The sequence below is a fragment of the Lampris incognitus genome, chromosome 3 (assembly GCF_029633865.1).
Source record: "Lampris incognitus isolate fLamInc1 chromosome 3, fLamInc1.hap2, whole genome shotgun sequence".
NCBI lineage: Eukaryota > Metazoa > Chordata > Actinopteri > Lampriformes > Lampridae > Lampris > Lampris incognitus.
The window spans coordinates 93410810-93427651 of record NC_079213.1 but is presented as its reverse complement, the minus strand read 5'-3'; the positions used below and the strand labels follow the sequence as shown (position 1 = coordinate 93427651).

General features: G+C 45.1%; 2 protein-coding genes across 3 annotated transcripts; one reads left to right on the top strand and one right to left on the bottom strand.

Annotated features, from left to right (window-relative positions):
- Positions 1–693: 693 nt before the first annotated feature.
- Positions 694–12035, top strand: LOC130109899 (proline-rich protein 36). The gene is made up of 3 exons (XM_056276864.1): positions 694–1797; positions 4403–5546; positions 12011–12035. The coding sequence occupies exons 1-2, from the start codon at positions 694–696 to the stop codon at positions 5402–5404; spliced, it is 2106 nt and encodes a 701-aa protein (XP_056132839.1). The 3' UTR covers positions 5405–5546; positions 12011–12035.
- On the bottom strand, positions 9564–15776 carry mydgf (myeloid-derived growth factor). Of its 2 annotated transcripts, none has more exons than XM_056277017.1 (6): positions 15556–15776; positions 14805–14855; positions 14498–14559; positions 14077–14158; positions 11606–11678; positions 9564–11072 (listed from the first exon to the last, which is right to left on the bottom strand). In XM_056277017.1, the coding sequence occupies exons 1-6, from the start codon at positions 15715–15717 to the stop codon at positions 10993–10995; spliced, it is 510 nt and encodes a 169-aa protein (XP_056132992.1). In that variant the 5' UTR covers positions 15718–15776; the 3' UTR covers positions 9564–10992. The 2 variants fall into 2 exon arrangements, with proteins under 2 accessions (XP_056132992.1, XP_056132993.1); XM_056277018.1 differs by having other exon boundaries at positions 9564–11060.
- Positions 15777–16842: the final 1066 nt, after the last annotated feature.

Here is a 16842-nt window from a genome sequence, read left to right as displayed (position 1 = left end):
GAAAGAGCGAGAAGAGGAGTAGCACAGCGCAGTGCGGGAGGGGGCGAGAGAGAGAGAGAGCGAGTGAGAGGGAGAGAGAGAGAGGGAGAGGGAGAGATGTGGCGAGGGAGAGGGGCAGAGACAGGAAGCGTGCCACTGCTACTGAGCCAGTGAGACACAGGCGGCGGGGAGCGAGCGAGGAGGAGGACGGAGAGGGAGAGCGAGACCCCTCTGCAGCTCCGAGGCCAGGCAAATGAAAGGGAGAGAAGGAGGACTCTAGAGCACTACGACGGACAGAACAGCGGGAGGAGGAGAACCGGGGGAAAGGAGGGAAAGAGAAAACCAGCTCGGGCAGGAAAAGGGGGAGAGGGATGGGTGCAAGCTGGATCAGCACTCAGGAGGGGGAAAAAAAGCAAAGCAGATTAAATGAAAGTTTTGAAGAGAGAGAGACAGAGAAAGGGGGGTGAGAGAGAGAGAAGTAGAGAGGAGTGGAAGAAAGAAAGAGAGAGGAGGGGGGGCAGGTTAACGGTAGAGCAAGATCAATGAAAACAGTCCATGTTAATGGCAAAGGTAGGAGGAGACTGGTGGAAAAAGAGGAGGAAGTGCTCTCTCATTCAGGAATCATCCTCCTCCTTTTCCTCTTCATCTTCTTGTGTTTCTTCCTCTTCTTCTACTTCTTCTTCTCGGTGAGGCGGCCGGCTGTCCTCCATCAACATGTTCTCTGACAGGAAGGACCACAGAGGCTTCAAGCCCCACACCTCTCACTTCTTCCCTTGGCTCCGCAATGGCCTGAAAGCCAATCAGGACAGCAACCTGGGACTAGACGGGGCGTACACATGTGGCACCGAGCCTCGCAGCACCCTGAGCCCACTGGGGAAGGCCAAGGGGGTCTGTCTCTTATCAAAGGACTTGATCCAGGGGAAGGACAAAGAGAAAAAAGGCGACGCTCGCTGTAATGGAGTGGGTTTGGCCAAAAGACTGCCTGTGGTGCTGAGGGGGCATCACATCCTGCCAGGGAGCCTGGGGAGGCAGAGGGGGGACAGCCCTGCCAGGTGGAAACAGCCTCCGGAGCAAAATCCAGATTCAGACAACCCCGGAGACAAACCAAAGCGTCTGGGCGACACTTCACCATCTGTCCACGACTACTCCTCTGAGTACTCTGTGGTTAGGAGCCAGCTCGGCCCCCCTAACCCCCCTCCCTCACAGACCGACAGGACTAGCCCCCCGGTTAGGAGGTACGGGCCCCTGCTAGTTCCCACTCCCGTTTCTGGTCCTGCGCGGCCTGGAAAGTTCAAAGGTCAGGAGCCAAACTGCAACGCGCCGGTCATAGTATGTATGGAGGAAGGGAGGGAGAAGACGTGGCACTATGCCAGACATACCTACCTTCAGCGGGACCTCCATTCGTCGATATTGCTGAACTCTGCAGAGAGGCAGCAGGGTCTCGACCACAGCAAAGAACGGAGCCAGAGGGATCTGGCTGGATCCGAGGAGCCATTGTCGGTGGCTGCTTTCAATGGCCCCAACTCCCTTCACGGAGTCATCTTCTCTACTGAGGTGCCTCTGAGAGATAGAGATTCGGGCTGTAGCAGGAAACCCAGACCCAGCTCGGAGTGCACCCTAAGCTGGGCTCAGAGAAGTCAGACGTGGAGCCGGTCTAGGCCGACCAGCGGAGGAGAGGCACGGGTTGCTTGGAGGGAGGCAGGCCAGACGGGGCCGAGGTGCAGCAGGAAGGCCGTTCGCAGCCAGATTAAACGGGTGGTGGCCAACCTGGAGCAGGTTCTGGGAGCCCTGAAGGATGTCCATCAGGAAATGAAAGAGGTAACTGGGACACTGTGCTTGTGTTGAACATGATAAGCAGAAACCCTGCCATCGAACAGATGACGTGATCTTACTGGTCCTGATTGGACGTGAAGTGTTTGTCTTCTGTTTCCATTTTATCTCATTTCTTTTTTCTTTCTTTCTTTTTTGGTCATTTATATCCAGCCTCAATCGTTCACCCTGTAACAGTCAGTGCCTTTTCCAGGACAAGTAGATATAGACAAAAGTACATGACTGATAGTTCAGACAAGGGTACACGTAGAGGAAGAATTTCTCATTATTTTATCATTTCCCAGTAGTTGAAATGTTTTCATTCATATCAGAAAAAAAAAGTTTATGGATACACCGTACACTTTCAAAAAACAATGCAGACTAAAAATCTATGCTCGCGGCATAATCTAAAATAGGTAACTACTTCATAAGAGTTAATAGTGGGTAGTAATGGTGGATTTCCACAATGCCGGCGATGTTATTGTGAAAATACTATCTATACAAGTCTCCACCATAATCTGCCTGTGAAGGTGTTATTCATTCAACAGTAGATATGACAGTTGTTGCTCCGTTCAGCTAAGTGATGTATCAGCACTGGCTGATGTGTTGATGCTGCACCACAACAGTGACACTAAACAGTAACCTCCATCTCTTTCTCATCCGCTCTCGCTCCCTCTCCTCCACCCTCGTGTCTCATTCCCCAGTCTCACTTCAGCAGCAGATGCTGCTCAAGGCACAGCTGGATAGATCCAGTGCTTTTATAATCCATTTATGCCTAAGTATCTGCCTCGTATTCCCCCAAAAGTGACTCGTAAATCTTTTCCTCTCGCCCCCCCACCTTTTGGCATCTGATCTGCATCTACTGGGCTCGCCAAAGCTGCAGGTGGCACCCCCATCATCTGTGCAACGTGCAAAGGTTTTTTGTTTTTTGTTTTTTTGCATGAGAATAAAAAGATACCACTGAATGGAGAGAGTACACTTGGAAGAGAAACATATTGCAATGCTGTGATAAAAAATGTGAATTTTCATAACAAAGGAGACAGATCAAAAGGAGGATGGCACAAGAGCAGACTTTGGTCGCATATTTATTTCAAAGACCGGTTTTATGATTTTGTTACATGAGCATTACCTTCAGCTATGATACATAATCTTTATGAGAGAGAGAGAGAAAAAGAGAGAGAGAGGGAGGGAGGGAGCCAGTTGCGAATGTTCAAGCTAGTTATTTCCTGATAAAGTGCCGAATACAAAAAAAAAAAGGAAAACCAGCAGAAAATTGCAGGAAATGGAGCAGATCTGGGAACACTCGGTGTTCTCGGATGCACACCTTAAAAAAAAACATAGCAGCTCTTTGGTCTCGGCATCGCTCCCCAAAAACTTTCGCGGGAGACCTGGTGGGGGGGGGGGGGGTCAAAGCATTGTTTTTAACAAACGCACTTCGCAGGTTGAGACGAATCCTTGACTCCTGCGCTCTTTCATCTCGGGTGATATCTTGACATTAACTAGCAGCACCTGCCCGGAGTCACTTGATGTGCATATGCGGCGCACTTCAAAGTAACGCGAAACGCCTCACTCAGAAAGATCCCGCGGGGAAAAAAAGAAAAAGAAAAGAAAAAGACAAACCAGGTCATCTTTGACATCAGCAGCAAGGATGTTGTTGAACATAGAGAACAAAACAATAATTCATCTGTTTCAGCGGGGGCCATGGATTTATCTGCTCGCATAGAGCAGGTGGAGAGATAAGTCAAATGTTTTCCCCCGGTGTGCTTTGCTCCAATCTCTCCCAGCTTCTATCACTGCCTTTGTGTGTGTGTGTGTGTGTGTGTGTGTGTGTGTGTGTGTGTGTGTGTGTGTGTGTGTGTGTGTGTGTGTGTGTGTGTGTGTGTGTGTGTGTGTGTGTGTGTGCGTGCGTCCACCTGCCTGACTGCGTGGCCTGCATTTGTGTGTGGATTTTGTGCTTGTGAACAAACTCACGCAGTACGTTGCACACGCTGCACTCATTTAAACGTGTGTCTGTTTCTGTGGCGCCATGATGTATGACGCGTCTCTCTCATAGGGAAACGATGGGAGGTGAAGCAACTTAAATCCATTACAAGCACTTTTATTTTTTATTTTTTATTTTTGTTCTCAGAAATATATTTACCCACCGTTATATCATTTATTTTAATCTTAGGCACGTTAACAAAACAGCATTAACTTAATATATAGTCATAGTGTACAAATGATAAGTCTTGTTACATGTAAGTCGAATGAGCATTGTGTCATGTTGTGGAAATAACACATACTATTCAGAGGAATACACACCTAGCGGGGAAAACACCTGACATTCATGATGCATTATTGACTTTCAGTTATTTTCAGCTAGGCGATATCAATATTTCATAATGGTACTTTTAGTTAAAAAGCAGATATCTCCTTTTGACGTCACAACTCACTGCAGGTGAAATATTGTCTCATCATATATTTATATTATGAGTCAGAGTTTTGTGTCACTCTAAACTCTTTTTTCATCTACGTTGCTTATTGTTTACCTTATGATTACCACTAACTGGAGTTGGTTGGTTATCCATCTTTGCATTGACCACTATGGTGTCTATTCAAATCCTCTGTGTCACAGGTGGTAGAGCAGATTGACTACCTCACCTCATCCATTGACCTGAATGAGGAGGAGCAGGGAGGGCGAGATGGTAATATGAACCCACCCAGCGACAGCAGCTCCAGCTCCAGCGGAGTCACAGTGGGCAGCAACCATCAGAGGCCCTCGGACCAGGGAGTCGAGTCAGGGAGCATTGACCCATCTACCACCCTCAGGAAAGGTCGTCTGCTCAGCCATGTTAGAGACCGGTCCCCACCGGGCGTACAGCCGCACACCCAAAACACTGTGAGGCCATCTGAGAGGAAGACTCAAACCCTCCCGTTCACCTTCCGCAGTCTCAGGTCTTCTCCAAAATGGAGTGGCGGACCAGCCTCAAGCTCTCATGATCGCCTTTCGTCAACTCCTTCAGTCAAAACTGGTGGCCTGGTTGAAAGCCTCACCTCACAAAACTCAGACTCTGCCACCTGCAGAACCAGTCCTCTCCCTGTCCGCCCCCCTACTCCTGGTCTGTCCCCCCTCACGGTTAACCTCCACCACCCTAACAGCACCCCAGGCCTCAGCAGCCCTGCTCCTCTGTCCCACTCCCCCAGGCCCTCCTCTCCCATCAGGCTCCCCCCTCTGTCTTCACAGCCTTCCCTACTCTCTGCCATCAGCCCTTCTGTCATCTCAGAGACCAAAGGTGGGTCTAATCACATCCCGCACGCTATAAACCTGCCTGCCAGCCCGTCCTCTCCATCGTCAGATGGGCCTCCGGCTCCCAGCTGCCCACCCAGTGACTGTGAAACCCTGCCTGGGACCGACGCTGGGTGGCAAGCATCTTTAACAGAGCCCATTCAGTTAGCTCCACAGGGGAGGCTGTCTCCTACAGCCGCAACTAAACCACCTTCAGCACAAGGCTGCAGGGGTCGCAAGCCTCCCCCTTACCCACACAACACACTCTTCGAACGCACAAAGAAAGCCAAGGAGCCCCGCAAGGCTCCTCCATATCCTGAGAAAAGAAGGCTGCTCTCTACTACTGTGTGAGACGACACAGCAGGAGGAGGAGGCTGGTCGAACACAGCCAGATCCACAGCCGCAGGTCTGCGAGAGTGGGGAGTGATTTAAGACTCGCCAAGTTGAGCCGACACCGAGTTTCCAAGGTGACGGGGTGAAAAATCAACTAAGGGTGAGTATGTCAGCTAGAGCAGCTTGGGGGCGTTGATGTTGTTTGCGCTCTCTCTCTCTCTCTGTCTCTCTCACTTTCAAATCTCTGAGTATATACACTTAACGACATAAGGGCATCGTAGCAGCTGTCTGGGCTGCTGCTCTGGTAACAGGAACCCCAGTACAGATGCTCACTGTGACTCTCAAACCACCCCTTTGCTCTCTGGCTCTCAGACTACGCTTTTAGAGCACGCAAAGTAATAGGATAATCTACAGTGAAATACTTAAAAACTCCTGTATAACAAACTATGGCAAGGCAAAGTAACCACTGCCTACCTTAATACACACATCTCTATGCAGTTTTCCATAGTGGACACATCTGCCTCACCTATATTAAACTTGGTTATTTTAACCAGGTTAAGTTGTTTTGATGCCAGACATCATTGAAACACTGTTGGGCATCATTTTGAATTTTACAGAGTGGGGCGGCATGGCTCAGGAAGTAGAGCGGGTCATCCAGTAATCGTAAGGTTCCTGGTTCAATCCCCGGCTCCTTCGGAGAGCATGTCGAAGTGTCCTTGAGCAAGACACCGAACCCTCAACTGCTCCTGTTGATCAGCTTGGCACCTTGCAACGGCAGGCTCTGCCATCGGCGTATGAATGTGAGGCATAAATTGTAAAGCACTTTGAGTGGTCAGTAGACTAGAAAAGCGTTATATAAATGCAGTCTAGTTATTTATTTATATTTTTGGTGCCTTGATTAGCACGTATAATTCCCTCTCACGTGGTTCACAATTTAAATGAAAACTAACCTAAGCCCCATTTTCCTGTCATTAGGAGACAATCCGAGCGATGGATGGGTAGCAGAAGCTTTTAAATCACTTCAGTATTGAGCGAACTACCGTCCGCTGACTGCTGGGCATCAAAATGCAATGTAATCCCTTCAGGGTAACAGGGCTTGCCAAATAACATCTACCAAAAGAGCTCTTTTTTTTGGCACTAACAAGATAGGAATGTTTTGAAAAGAGTCCAAACAGTCTTAGTCATAATATCGGTCCTGGAAATATATAGCTATCAATCCATTTCTAACCCTGAGCAGAGGTCTGGCTTTGTAATCCTACGAGGAGCGAGTTGTTGCAGGAAGACAACAGTGGTAGCATGAGAGATTTGGAGAGAAGAGCAAAGGAGAGGATTTGGAAAAGGCTCTCTCATTGTGTGGACCGACTGTAATGGGATTGTCTTTTTCATCGTGGAAGGTGTTTTCAGACTCCTCTCAAAACTTTCGGAGCCTATTATTGCCAAAAAAAGAGGCTGTTTTAATGGACTTTATATTGGCGAGCGCTAATACCCCAAAGGATTACATTGCAGCTCGGTACAGAGCCGCTGGCTGACGCTAGTTAGCTTGCTCTATATGAGTCGATTAAAAAGACTGCAACCCGTCACTCACTTTGACTCCTACCGGTGGGAAAAGGGTATTACGGCTGTCCTCGGGAGGGGGCGGAGTCGGCTTGTGTTGGTCACATGACTGCGTCTCCGGGTGTGTCGGAAAAAGCAGTGGTTCGGCCTAGAGTCGCGTCTCCTTCGAGACTGTCGGCCGGAGAGATGCGGTTGACGAATGCATGCAGTACGAGGGTGCGTGTTTGAACTAGAATATGGAGCGATTGGCCACTAAATTGGGAGAAATGGGGGGGGGGGAATCAAGACATAAATTTTAGAAAAGAAGAAGAAGAAAAAACTCCGGAGTTTCCCTTTAGGTCAGTGTTGCGCCGTACAACCAGGCTGTCACAATGCAGCTCAGCTCAGACCGGTTTGTTTCAGCACTGTGGAGAGTCCATCTGAAGAGCAAGGCCGGAGATCACTGATGCATTTGGAGCTGGAAAGGTCACATGGTATGACGAAGTTAACAAGGCCAAATAGGAACTGAAAAAAAGGGCAGTCTGGCGTTGGGTTGACTGGGTCACCAGCCCAATGCCTGGGTGGCTATCAAGGGAGACAGGGGGCAGCTGGCCGTTCGCTGTACCCTTCACAGGGCCCCTGGTGTTAGAGAAATCCCATCTCCTTTGCTGCCTCTGACTTGACCCACCCAACCACGATCTCCATCTGTTCCCATCCAAATGTCAGGAGACGCACAGAGAGAGAGAGAGAGAGAGAGAGAGAGAGAGAGAGAGAGAGAGAGAGAGAGAGAGAGACAGACAGACAGACAGACAGACAGAAAGAGAGAGAGAGAGAGAGAGAGAGGTGGGGCGGGGGTTAGGTGTATGGCTGTGAGGACGTGAGAAAGAGGAGATGGAGATAGAGGTATAAACGGAGAGGAGGAAAAGATAGAAGCAGACAGTGGAAGCGAGCGAAGGAAATCGACGCAGGAATGCTGGGCAATACGATTACAGACATTTACCACAGCAAATCGATGACTCATTCCTTCAGGCCATCTTGACATCTCGCTCTCCAAAACAGACCCATCACAGTGCGTCACAGGGTGAACATATTATACTGTAGTTCATTTCAATGCCATCTTGTGGCTCTTTCATGTGCTTGTAGCACAACATTGATTTTGGTCTGTGAAACATGGTTCTCATCAAGTCTCTTTAGGGTACATGCCAAGGCAATTTCAGTCAGTCTCGGGCACAATTTCTTTTTCTTTTCTTTTTTTGTTTTGATCCTGATGGCCATGCTGAAGGGGGGGGAGACATTGAAAATAAACATCTCTAGTGGTACCAGATGGCGGGTAGTGATGTGTTTAGAGTTAGGGCAACAGTATAGAGGCAGCTTTCATTCTCTGAAGGGGGGGAATAAAAGAATGAAAATAAAGAGCTATTGTAGTGGAGAGACTCATTAAGCACAAAGATGCTCTTGTTGCCACAGTGAGAACATGCTCTACAAAGTATGACGCCGACATCTTAACATGTAATGTGAGCAGTCATCTTGACAAACAAAAACAACATCCAATCCAGTCTACCAGACTGACAATTTAAAATTCTCACAAAGCACAATCCTGAAAGCCCCGGGTGAAGATACATTGGAAGTGAGCAGTACAAAACATACCCGAGTCCCTCATGCTCATGCATGGTGTCCCACAGTGACTGAAGGATGTCTGACCCGAGGAATGTCGCAAGGCTGGCATGTTGTTTCTTTCCTTCCTAAAATGGTTTTAAATTGTAAGTCAGGGACGGTGCACACGGGTTTCTCTTTGCAATTTTAAAGGCCAGGTAGTTTTGTTCCATGGCCTTCTCACCAACAACTGGTATGCAAGGGATCCACCTTTGCATGGACCATCGAAAAGTAGCAGACTCCATAAAGAAGACTTGACACACCATCTTACTGTTTATCAGTAAAATAAGACCGTACAAGGAAATCGCACCATTGCAGTACATGTTAAAACTCTTGTGCCAAAGATCTTAAGGCAACTGATGCTAATTTAAGGACAATCAAGATTATTGGCTCCCCAACCCCCTGGCTTAACATAAAATGAATAAATCCCTCTTGACTCGATATCTCTATAAACCCAAGATCAACTTTCTATACATTCCCATACACGTCCTTGGATTTACTAGAATTCCCCTGCAAAGCCCCTTTCCCCAGAAACCAAAGGAAAAACAATGAGAGCACGTTATCTCATGCAACCATTTGTGTGAGGACATTGGATTGTAACAGGAATATCCACACTGAACAGTTTAAAACCATTTTGTTGTAATGCTCGGTTTGCTTGGTGTTAAGGCCGGTTCAAATGTTAGGTGATGTACTGAAAACTATTTTGCAGCGAAACTTCAGGAAATCTTTTTATACAGATGTCAGTTTGCATTAGGCTTGCATTAGTGCTGGTGCTGAAATTATACCAGACGGAGATGAGGAAGGCATAAAAATGCCTGCGCCCGGGTTCACTGTGACCCAGCTCTGCTGGTATTCAGAACATTTTATGCTTCTGTGCTGGCACTCAGATTTCTCATCTCTTCTCCTTTCATGTTTCTCCTTTAACAAAGCTGTGGGACGTTCAATCATACAACTGACATAAGACAAAAAAAGAAACACCCACTTATCTCCAGCCAAGTGACAACATGTCTTTATTGAAACATTTATCACACATCATCGTGAGTCAGAACAAACAAGGAGCAGGAAGATGAGATAAAATAGTAAGTAACGATTCATCTGTCTTGCGTGTCCTTCCATCCCCAGTCGGCATCTGGTTGTGGTATTTCCTGTTGTGACCCCAGAGGGAGCCTGACGGGTGACGCAGGGGCGTCTCTGTTCCATCTGAACATTTCCTCGACGCCGAGGATCGTCTCTAGACAGATGAGACACTTCGGACCCGCACAAAAAACAACGGTACGTCTCTCCAAAGACAATCCGACCACAGTGGCAAACAATCAGTGAAATCCTCAAATCCCGAAATCAACCTCCCCTGAACTCATGCTCTGGACACTTGTGTAGATCTGAGAAGATTGAACTGGTGAGAAGAAGATAAAGGCAATCCCACCTGGTGCATGGGAGGGCAGTTGGGGCTGTAATAACGGTATATTTCGGATAACCAATCCAAGATCATCATGAATCCAGTGGGTTTGATGGGTGAGGGCTAAGGATTTATGTAGAGGTTAGGAGACTCAGATGGCTACAGACCAATACATCCCAACATTTATCCCAACCTGTCCATATTATCGAGCTACCCTATTTAGCCTGAATGTCAGTTCTGACAAGATCTGCATCACCATCTGTAGTGAACGGTAACTGTGGGGTAAGAATGAGGTTCACAGCTTAACTGGAACAGATGCAGATAAACACTGATGAAAACCGAGACTGGTACCATCCACTCGACAGAGTATTAATCATTCCGTGGCTCAGAAAACAGAAGAGATTGGAAAAAACTAATTGTTCATGTGTGTATGATGATGGCACTGGAGATTACTCACTCCCTTCAGGATTAACATAAAATGAAAGAATTCCCTCCCGACTCTAAATACGTAAATCTATACCCTACAAGCCCTCAAAGATCAATCCTCACATCCAACATATTTTGATTTAGCCCCTATGCATCAAAATAGATAACAGAGTTCCCCTGCTAAGCTTTGAGTTTCAGAAACAGCCATGGGGGCATTTTATCTTACGGCACAATTTATACAAGGACAGTGCAGTAAAATCGGTATATTTTTAGTACAGTCCTTGCATCAACGACTTCAAAACAAATGATGCCTTGCAATGTTTACTGAAAGTAGGCTCAGTGTCATTTTATAGACTAAATCCCTTTCAATAACGCCTCAAAAATTTATCAGTGTTCTGTAAAAACATGCCACCAAGACAATAACAGTAAAGTAGCATCCCATTCTCCTCTCCGGCTGTCATTCCAGAAAACTTGTTTTTTGTTTCAATTTTAAAAACTTCATTAACTACTTTGGCTAAGTAGAGAGAACCCGCATCAAAGCTCGTTCTAACATCCGGATTAGTCAACATGACCAAAGTCACGTCAGACTTCATACCGATCACAACTCATCATGTCGTGTTCGGCCAATCATGGTCAACTTCGAGAGCTCAGCCCGGAACTTTCCATCTGTGTGAGTCACTAAAGGGAGACCAAGAGAGAGAATCAATCCCCAAGTCAACATTTACCTGGTTATTTCAACTAAAAATCAGCCTCAGAAATCATGTCGGAAAGTGATTTGTCATTGCCAAGGCGAAGATTAGTCTTAGAAATATAGAATTTCGTTTTGTTTTTTTTTTTCTTCCTCTGCAGTTCAGTCTGATATACGCTGACAGAAAATGGCAGTTACTGTAAACTGCAGCTCAGCAGCAGCTTGTCACTCCTTCTAATCATGGTCCACCACTGTGACCTTGGTAGAGTTTTAAGACACACAACATGAATAACAACAAGCGACACTACAGGGGACAAACTGCAACCCACTCACCACAGTAGCTGCATATGCAGTTATGTTAAATCTGCAGGGAAAAAGCAGTCGTGTGTGTGTGTGTGTTTTCGCGCGATAGAGAGATGCAGAAAAAGAATGAGGAAGAGAGAGAGAGAGTGACAAATAGAGAGAATGGCACCAACAGATGGAGTTGACTGCACGCCAGCAAACAGTGGAGTAAATTTTTCACCTGTGGAGTCTCCCACGACAAATTCTTCCGGCTTCAAAGCTACATCACTCTGTCCTCCCACCGCAGTCTGTGACTGGAGCCACATACAGCAAGATCGATGGTGAAGAGGAGAGAAGAGGGGAGGGTTAAAAAAAAAAGAAGGAAGGAAACAAAGAAAGAAAAAAAAAAAACAGGATGAGAGACAGCACCGATGATGACAATGTCACTGCAACAGAAGGGCCAAGAAAGCAGGGAGTGGGAAAACAAGGTTGTGGGAGATGCTGTGTGCAGACAGCAGGTGTATTTTGTGTTTGCATGTGTGTGCGTGCGTGTGTGCGTGCGTGTGTGTGTGAATTTTGTGAGCAGGGTTACTTTTGTGCGATCATTTATAGAAGTGGTTTTCTGTGTATTTGTCTTCTCTCACAGGGGAACAGAGCTGGAGCATGAGGAGAAGTGAAAGGACAGTGGGGGGGGGGGGGGGGTTGTCTTCTGACTAATTGCGGAACGTCAGATCTGTCCTTGCCGAGGAAGGAGGTGTGCGTCAAGGTGTGCTGCGCCTTATCGACGACCGCTGTTGTAACAGACTCCCAGTGAGTACACTGAAGTGAATGTGTTGAATAAGAAAATGGACTTTATGGTTTTCATGAGATACCATACACACAACAAGCATGAGTATGCCAATGAAAATTCTGAGTGCAACTTCTGAACACATTAAAAGTTGTCCAAAACCCACCGTGTCCAATATGTTAATTTAACAGTCTCTGTCACTATTAGGTTATCACAGCTAGCACTAGCTGGGAATAAGCTCAGACCGCCATCAGTGGGCAACTGATGTAAAAATGAAAGGTTCAATGAAAAACATGACCGGTCACCATGGAGACATAATAGAGGAGAGAAAGAGCAGTGGAATCAAAGGTCCACTGGAGGGTTAAATAAAGTCTGTACATTATTCTGACAATACTGAGAACTGTGTTGTTTTCTCATACTGCCAACTTTCTCAGAAACTTCGCAGTCCAAAGCTTGCTTAAAGCTGGCAAACTTCTGCAGGGAGATAAATGTGTATATATACTTAGCACAGAAAGTAAGTAAATTTGTGTTTGGTAGATTATTTCTTTGTTGTAACAATTCTTCTTGGCAATAAATCTTATACCGTTGGAAAGCCTATTTATTTCCCTTTTAAATGGTGCCACATTTATAAGGAACATGCATTTGTGGGATGAGCAGCAGAGCTGAGTATGTGGGTTGCGCCCATGAAATTTTTTCCAAATCTTCTCTGCCAATGCCGAACAGCTTATTTTGCTGTTGCTATTGACTCTTGTTTTGAGCTTCTGGTACCCCAGGTGCTGACAATCAGGTGCCTTATATAAGATTTATTGCCAAGAAGCATTGTTACAACGAAGAAATAATCTACCAAACACAAATTTCCTTACTTTTTGTGCTAAGTTTATATAGATGGGGCGAGGGTGAGAGGCACAGGGAATATTGAGAGGTAATGTTGGATGAGGTATTCCTCTAGAGGATAATCATGCCAAACTGGCTTAAATCCATCTCTTATTCCATTTTTCAGGTGGCTTCTCTCCATATTAATTAACTCAGTGTCTAGGACTGATGCTCCGCTTTGCTTGTGTTATGCCATCATGCCATCTTACAAAGGCAAAGGTGTAGACTGGCTGTGTGCCACAGAGGGCCATGTGTATGCAGATTTTCTTCCCAACCCTACACTACACCAGCTAATTACACAAATCAATCCTCCCCCATCTGGTTGAAGATGTGCTATTAGGTGAAATCAAACTGGTGCAGTGTTGGATTGGAAAGATGACCTGCTTCCACATGATTAGGTAGTGTGCCATTTCCAGTGCAGCAGTATCAAGGAAAAACTTACCATCTTTACTCTTAGGTTCTGTGAATTTCCTACTACTGAGTACTAGCATCACTAGGGGTAGGAAATAGACAAAATCAAATATCCTAATATTTTTAACTGAATACTTAAATATTGATGATGGTATTTTGGATATTTACAAAAGACAAATTATTGAGAAACAATCATTAATAATGTGTATATGATGACCATGCAGGTAAAGGCAATGCTTTGTTTATTTCACTCAGCTGACAGTCTATCACCCTACTGTAATTGATCTTTTAAGATCCGGAAATTAATATATATATCAAAATATAATATCATGATAAGTAAAATCCCAGACCATATCTGGTCTCATATCACAACAGCAATATATCATGCAGCCCTAAGCAACACATCAATTAACTAGTCAGCAAGACAAAGGCTTCCATTTCCACAATTTAAAGGAGGAACTGAAAAATTGCAGTCATTACATTTACATTTGATAGGTTATGATAAGGGTCAGCCTCCAACATGCTAGTACACTGAACATGTGCTGTGTAAGGGACTTAGATCTGTTACCCTTACAGGAGCACAGATTTATATGAACAAGAAAGGTGACGTTCCACACAAGCGCTAATACAAGGTTACTTACGTATGCGTTGGCATATTCAATTTTGGTTCCCTTCAGCTCAGCTTTAAACTGAGTGAAAAACAGGTATGACTTCCCCTGGGGCCTGGGTAGATAGGAAGAGTGGTTATTCATTAAAATCAACAAAAATTATTTTCCATCTTCTCGTTCAGTTGCTGGGTCGAGTCTTCAGGCATTATAATCATAAGTCACTGCACCTGTTGTAAATTAATCTATTGCTTCTCAGTGTGGGTTTCTTTTGTTATTGCCACAATAAGATCAAATTAAAATCAAATAATTAATGATAAAAGGGCACCGATTGTGTATGACAGGCAGCTGTAGGGGTTGCTGAGCTTGAAGGGCTAGAACAAGGCATTGAAGTACTGTGTGTGTGTGTGTGTGTGTGTGTGTGTGTGTTTGCAATTCACATCACATCACAGTTTACCTCCACACAGAGCATGAGAAGAGTCCGTCATCATCGCTCAGGCCTACACTCATAAGCCATTGCTGTTGAGCAGAGGACAACGGAACATGTAGAAGAAGTAGATAACACTATAACATATCAAAGACAGAAGTTGAAATAGAATCATTCTGAATTGATAAACGCACCCAGCTTTTAAAAGGTAGAGCGAGAGAGAGAGAGAGAGAGAGAGAGAGAGAGAGAGAGAGAGAGAGAGAGAGAGAGAGAGAGAGAGAATTGATACCTCATTGGTTCCCCCTTGTGAAGCATAAGTGAGAGAATTGATACTCACCTCATTGGTTCCCCCTTGTGAAGCATAAGTGAATGAGCACTCATAGTCCCGCTGTAATAAAAAGTGTGGAAAGAGTGATTGAAGGGCTCGAGATAGGTTATTTGAACTGGGGGGGGGGGGTGCGTTTGCTGCTAGTTATAAGGGGCCATCTCGGTCAGAGTGAAAATGAAAATAAAATGGAAAACAAAATGTATTGTAGACTATGCAATAAATCATGGATAAGCACGGCTTTTTAGTGCATGTTCAAAATATATTGAAATACCGACACATAAGCATTCAAAGGTATTGCGCTATAACAGCTAATTGCTGTAGCCTTTAACGTCAACGATCATTGCAGCACTATCAACCAATGAAAGAGTTCCTTGTGGCACACCGACGTGTCAGCCTCTCAAAGGCAGTTTCCTCATCATACTGCGACAATAGTTCTTTCAAAGCTAACCAGGCAAATGTAGTTTATCCTTATTATTAATTGTAAATACATAACAAATTCAATGACTTATACATTGCATTACACCCTTACAAATTCAACTCAGTTACTGCAAACTACTGACTTAGGACATCGATAGCATCTTGATTAAAAAAAGAAAAGAAAAAAAGCTGCAATGCCGTTTATGTTCCGTTTTGCAAAGTTGACGGTCCTTTACACAAGTTGTGTTGAACCGAGTGGCTATGTGAATTCTTCGTAAGTTCCCCTTAAGAAAAAAAGAAAAGAAAAAGCTGAATGGCACCGCATAGTAGATAAATCACTCACGATCTTTTCAGCGAACGTGTGTACCACTCCTCCGGGTTTCATATTGAATTCCACCGTTTTCGTCCGGTCTGCGGAAGCGCTGGCCGAATCGAACGTCGAAATTAAAGCGAATGCAAACAATGCCGCCAAATTAAGGGCACAAAACTTAATTTCACGGTCCATCCTCCCTCAACTTGTACTTGTTTGACAGCGGGGTTTGCCAAATATCTTGTCGCCTGTTGATGACGTCACACACAGAAGGACTCGCCGAGAGGATGAGACCCACAGATTCTCTGTTTCTTGCGGGCAACTCGTTTAACCATAAAAGCGATTGAAGCAAAAACACTGCAAAGAATTTTGCTTGAAATCAACATCTGCTCACGACCTGTTACCACAAATTATCCAAAGTACGGAATAAAACATAGTCGACGTTGCGAGGCTACTTCTGGCCACACGGCGCCGCTCTCGCTCAATCAACTGGCGCTTTGGCGCCACAAGTATTTCGGTAACGCAACTAGGCTACTAATAAATTAAATCCTAAAACAAACCCACATGTTTGCACATATTTATTCTATATCCTTATAACTAGTGGTGTGTTCTATCCCAACAGCTCCATATTCTAAATGTTTGATTCATGAATGTATAAACGTTTAAACATTACTATAAAAACCCTATATTAATAGTTTACACCAGTCTACTAGTTATTATATATAGCTGTGTATCAGGAATTTAGGCTAAAAGTTAGGGGAACGTGTATTCCGCTTATGAAACGATGGTAAGTAGGTCTATTCATTCCTACACCCCTGGGTTTAAAGCCAGCTCACGTAAAAAGGACTATTTTTAGTCCAATGTATGTATTTTTGGATCAGCAAGTCCAGAAGTGTCTGTTTCTCTGTTTATCTAAGTTTGTCTGGACCTTACATCCTGTGTATTCATCCCTATGGGCCAGCGAGTTGGACACACACACACACACACACACACACACACACACACACACACACACACACACACACACACACACACACACACACACACACACACACACACACACACACACAGGCTAATTCCTCCTGGCCAATGGTTGATTTCCAGTATAATGCTCCTTTGGGGACTTTAGCTCAAGATGCTTTATTTAAGTTTAGGTTGTGGAAACAGAATGGTAGCCTTTCCTGAAGAAAAACATAATAAAAAAAACATAGCTATAAAAATAGTATTTATAGGCTATGTCTGCAGTCTGGTTTTAAAGACTAAATATGCATTTACAATCCCCACTGGTAGAATGGAGACTGGTATCTGTAACGGGCAATT

What these genes read in the sequence shown, in the direction of transcription:
- LOC130109899 (XM_056276864.1), top strand. Translation starts at nt 694, where the DNA reads ATGTTCTCTGACAGGAAGGACCACAGAGGCTTCAAGCCCCACACCTCT. An exon ending in TCCATCAGGAAATGAAAGAG is followed by an intron (nt 1,798 to 4,402) that starts GTAACTGGGACA and finishes TCTGTGTCACAG; the next exon opens with GTGGTAGAGCAGATTGACTA.
- mydgf (XM_056277017.1), bottom strand. Translation starts at nt 15,717, where the DNA reads ATGGACCGTGAAATTAAGTTTTGTGCCCTTAATTTGGCGGCATTGTTT. An exon ending in ACACGTTCGCTGAAAAGATC is followed by an intron (nt 14,856 to 15,555) that starts GTGAGTGATTTA and finishes TTTTTATTACAG; the next exon opens with CGGGACTATGAGTGCTCATT. An exon ending in TTCTCATGCTCTGTGTGGAG is followed by an intron (nt 14,159 to 14,497) that starts GTAAACTGTGAT and finishes CTATCTACCCAG; the next exon opens with GCCCCAGGGGAAGTCATACC.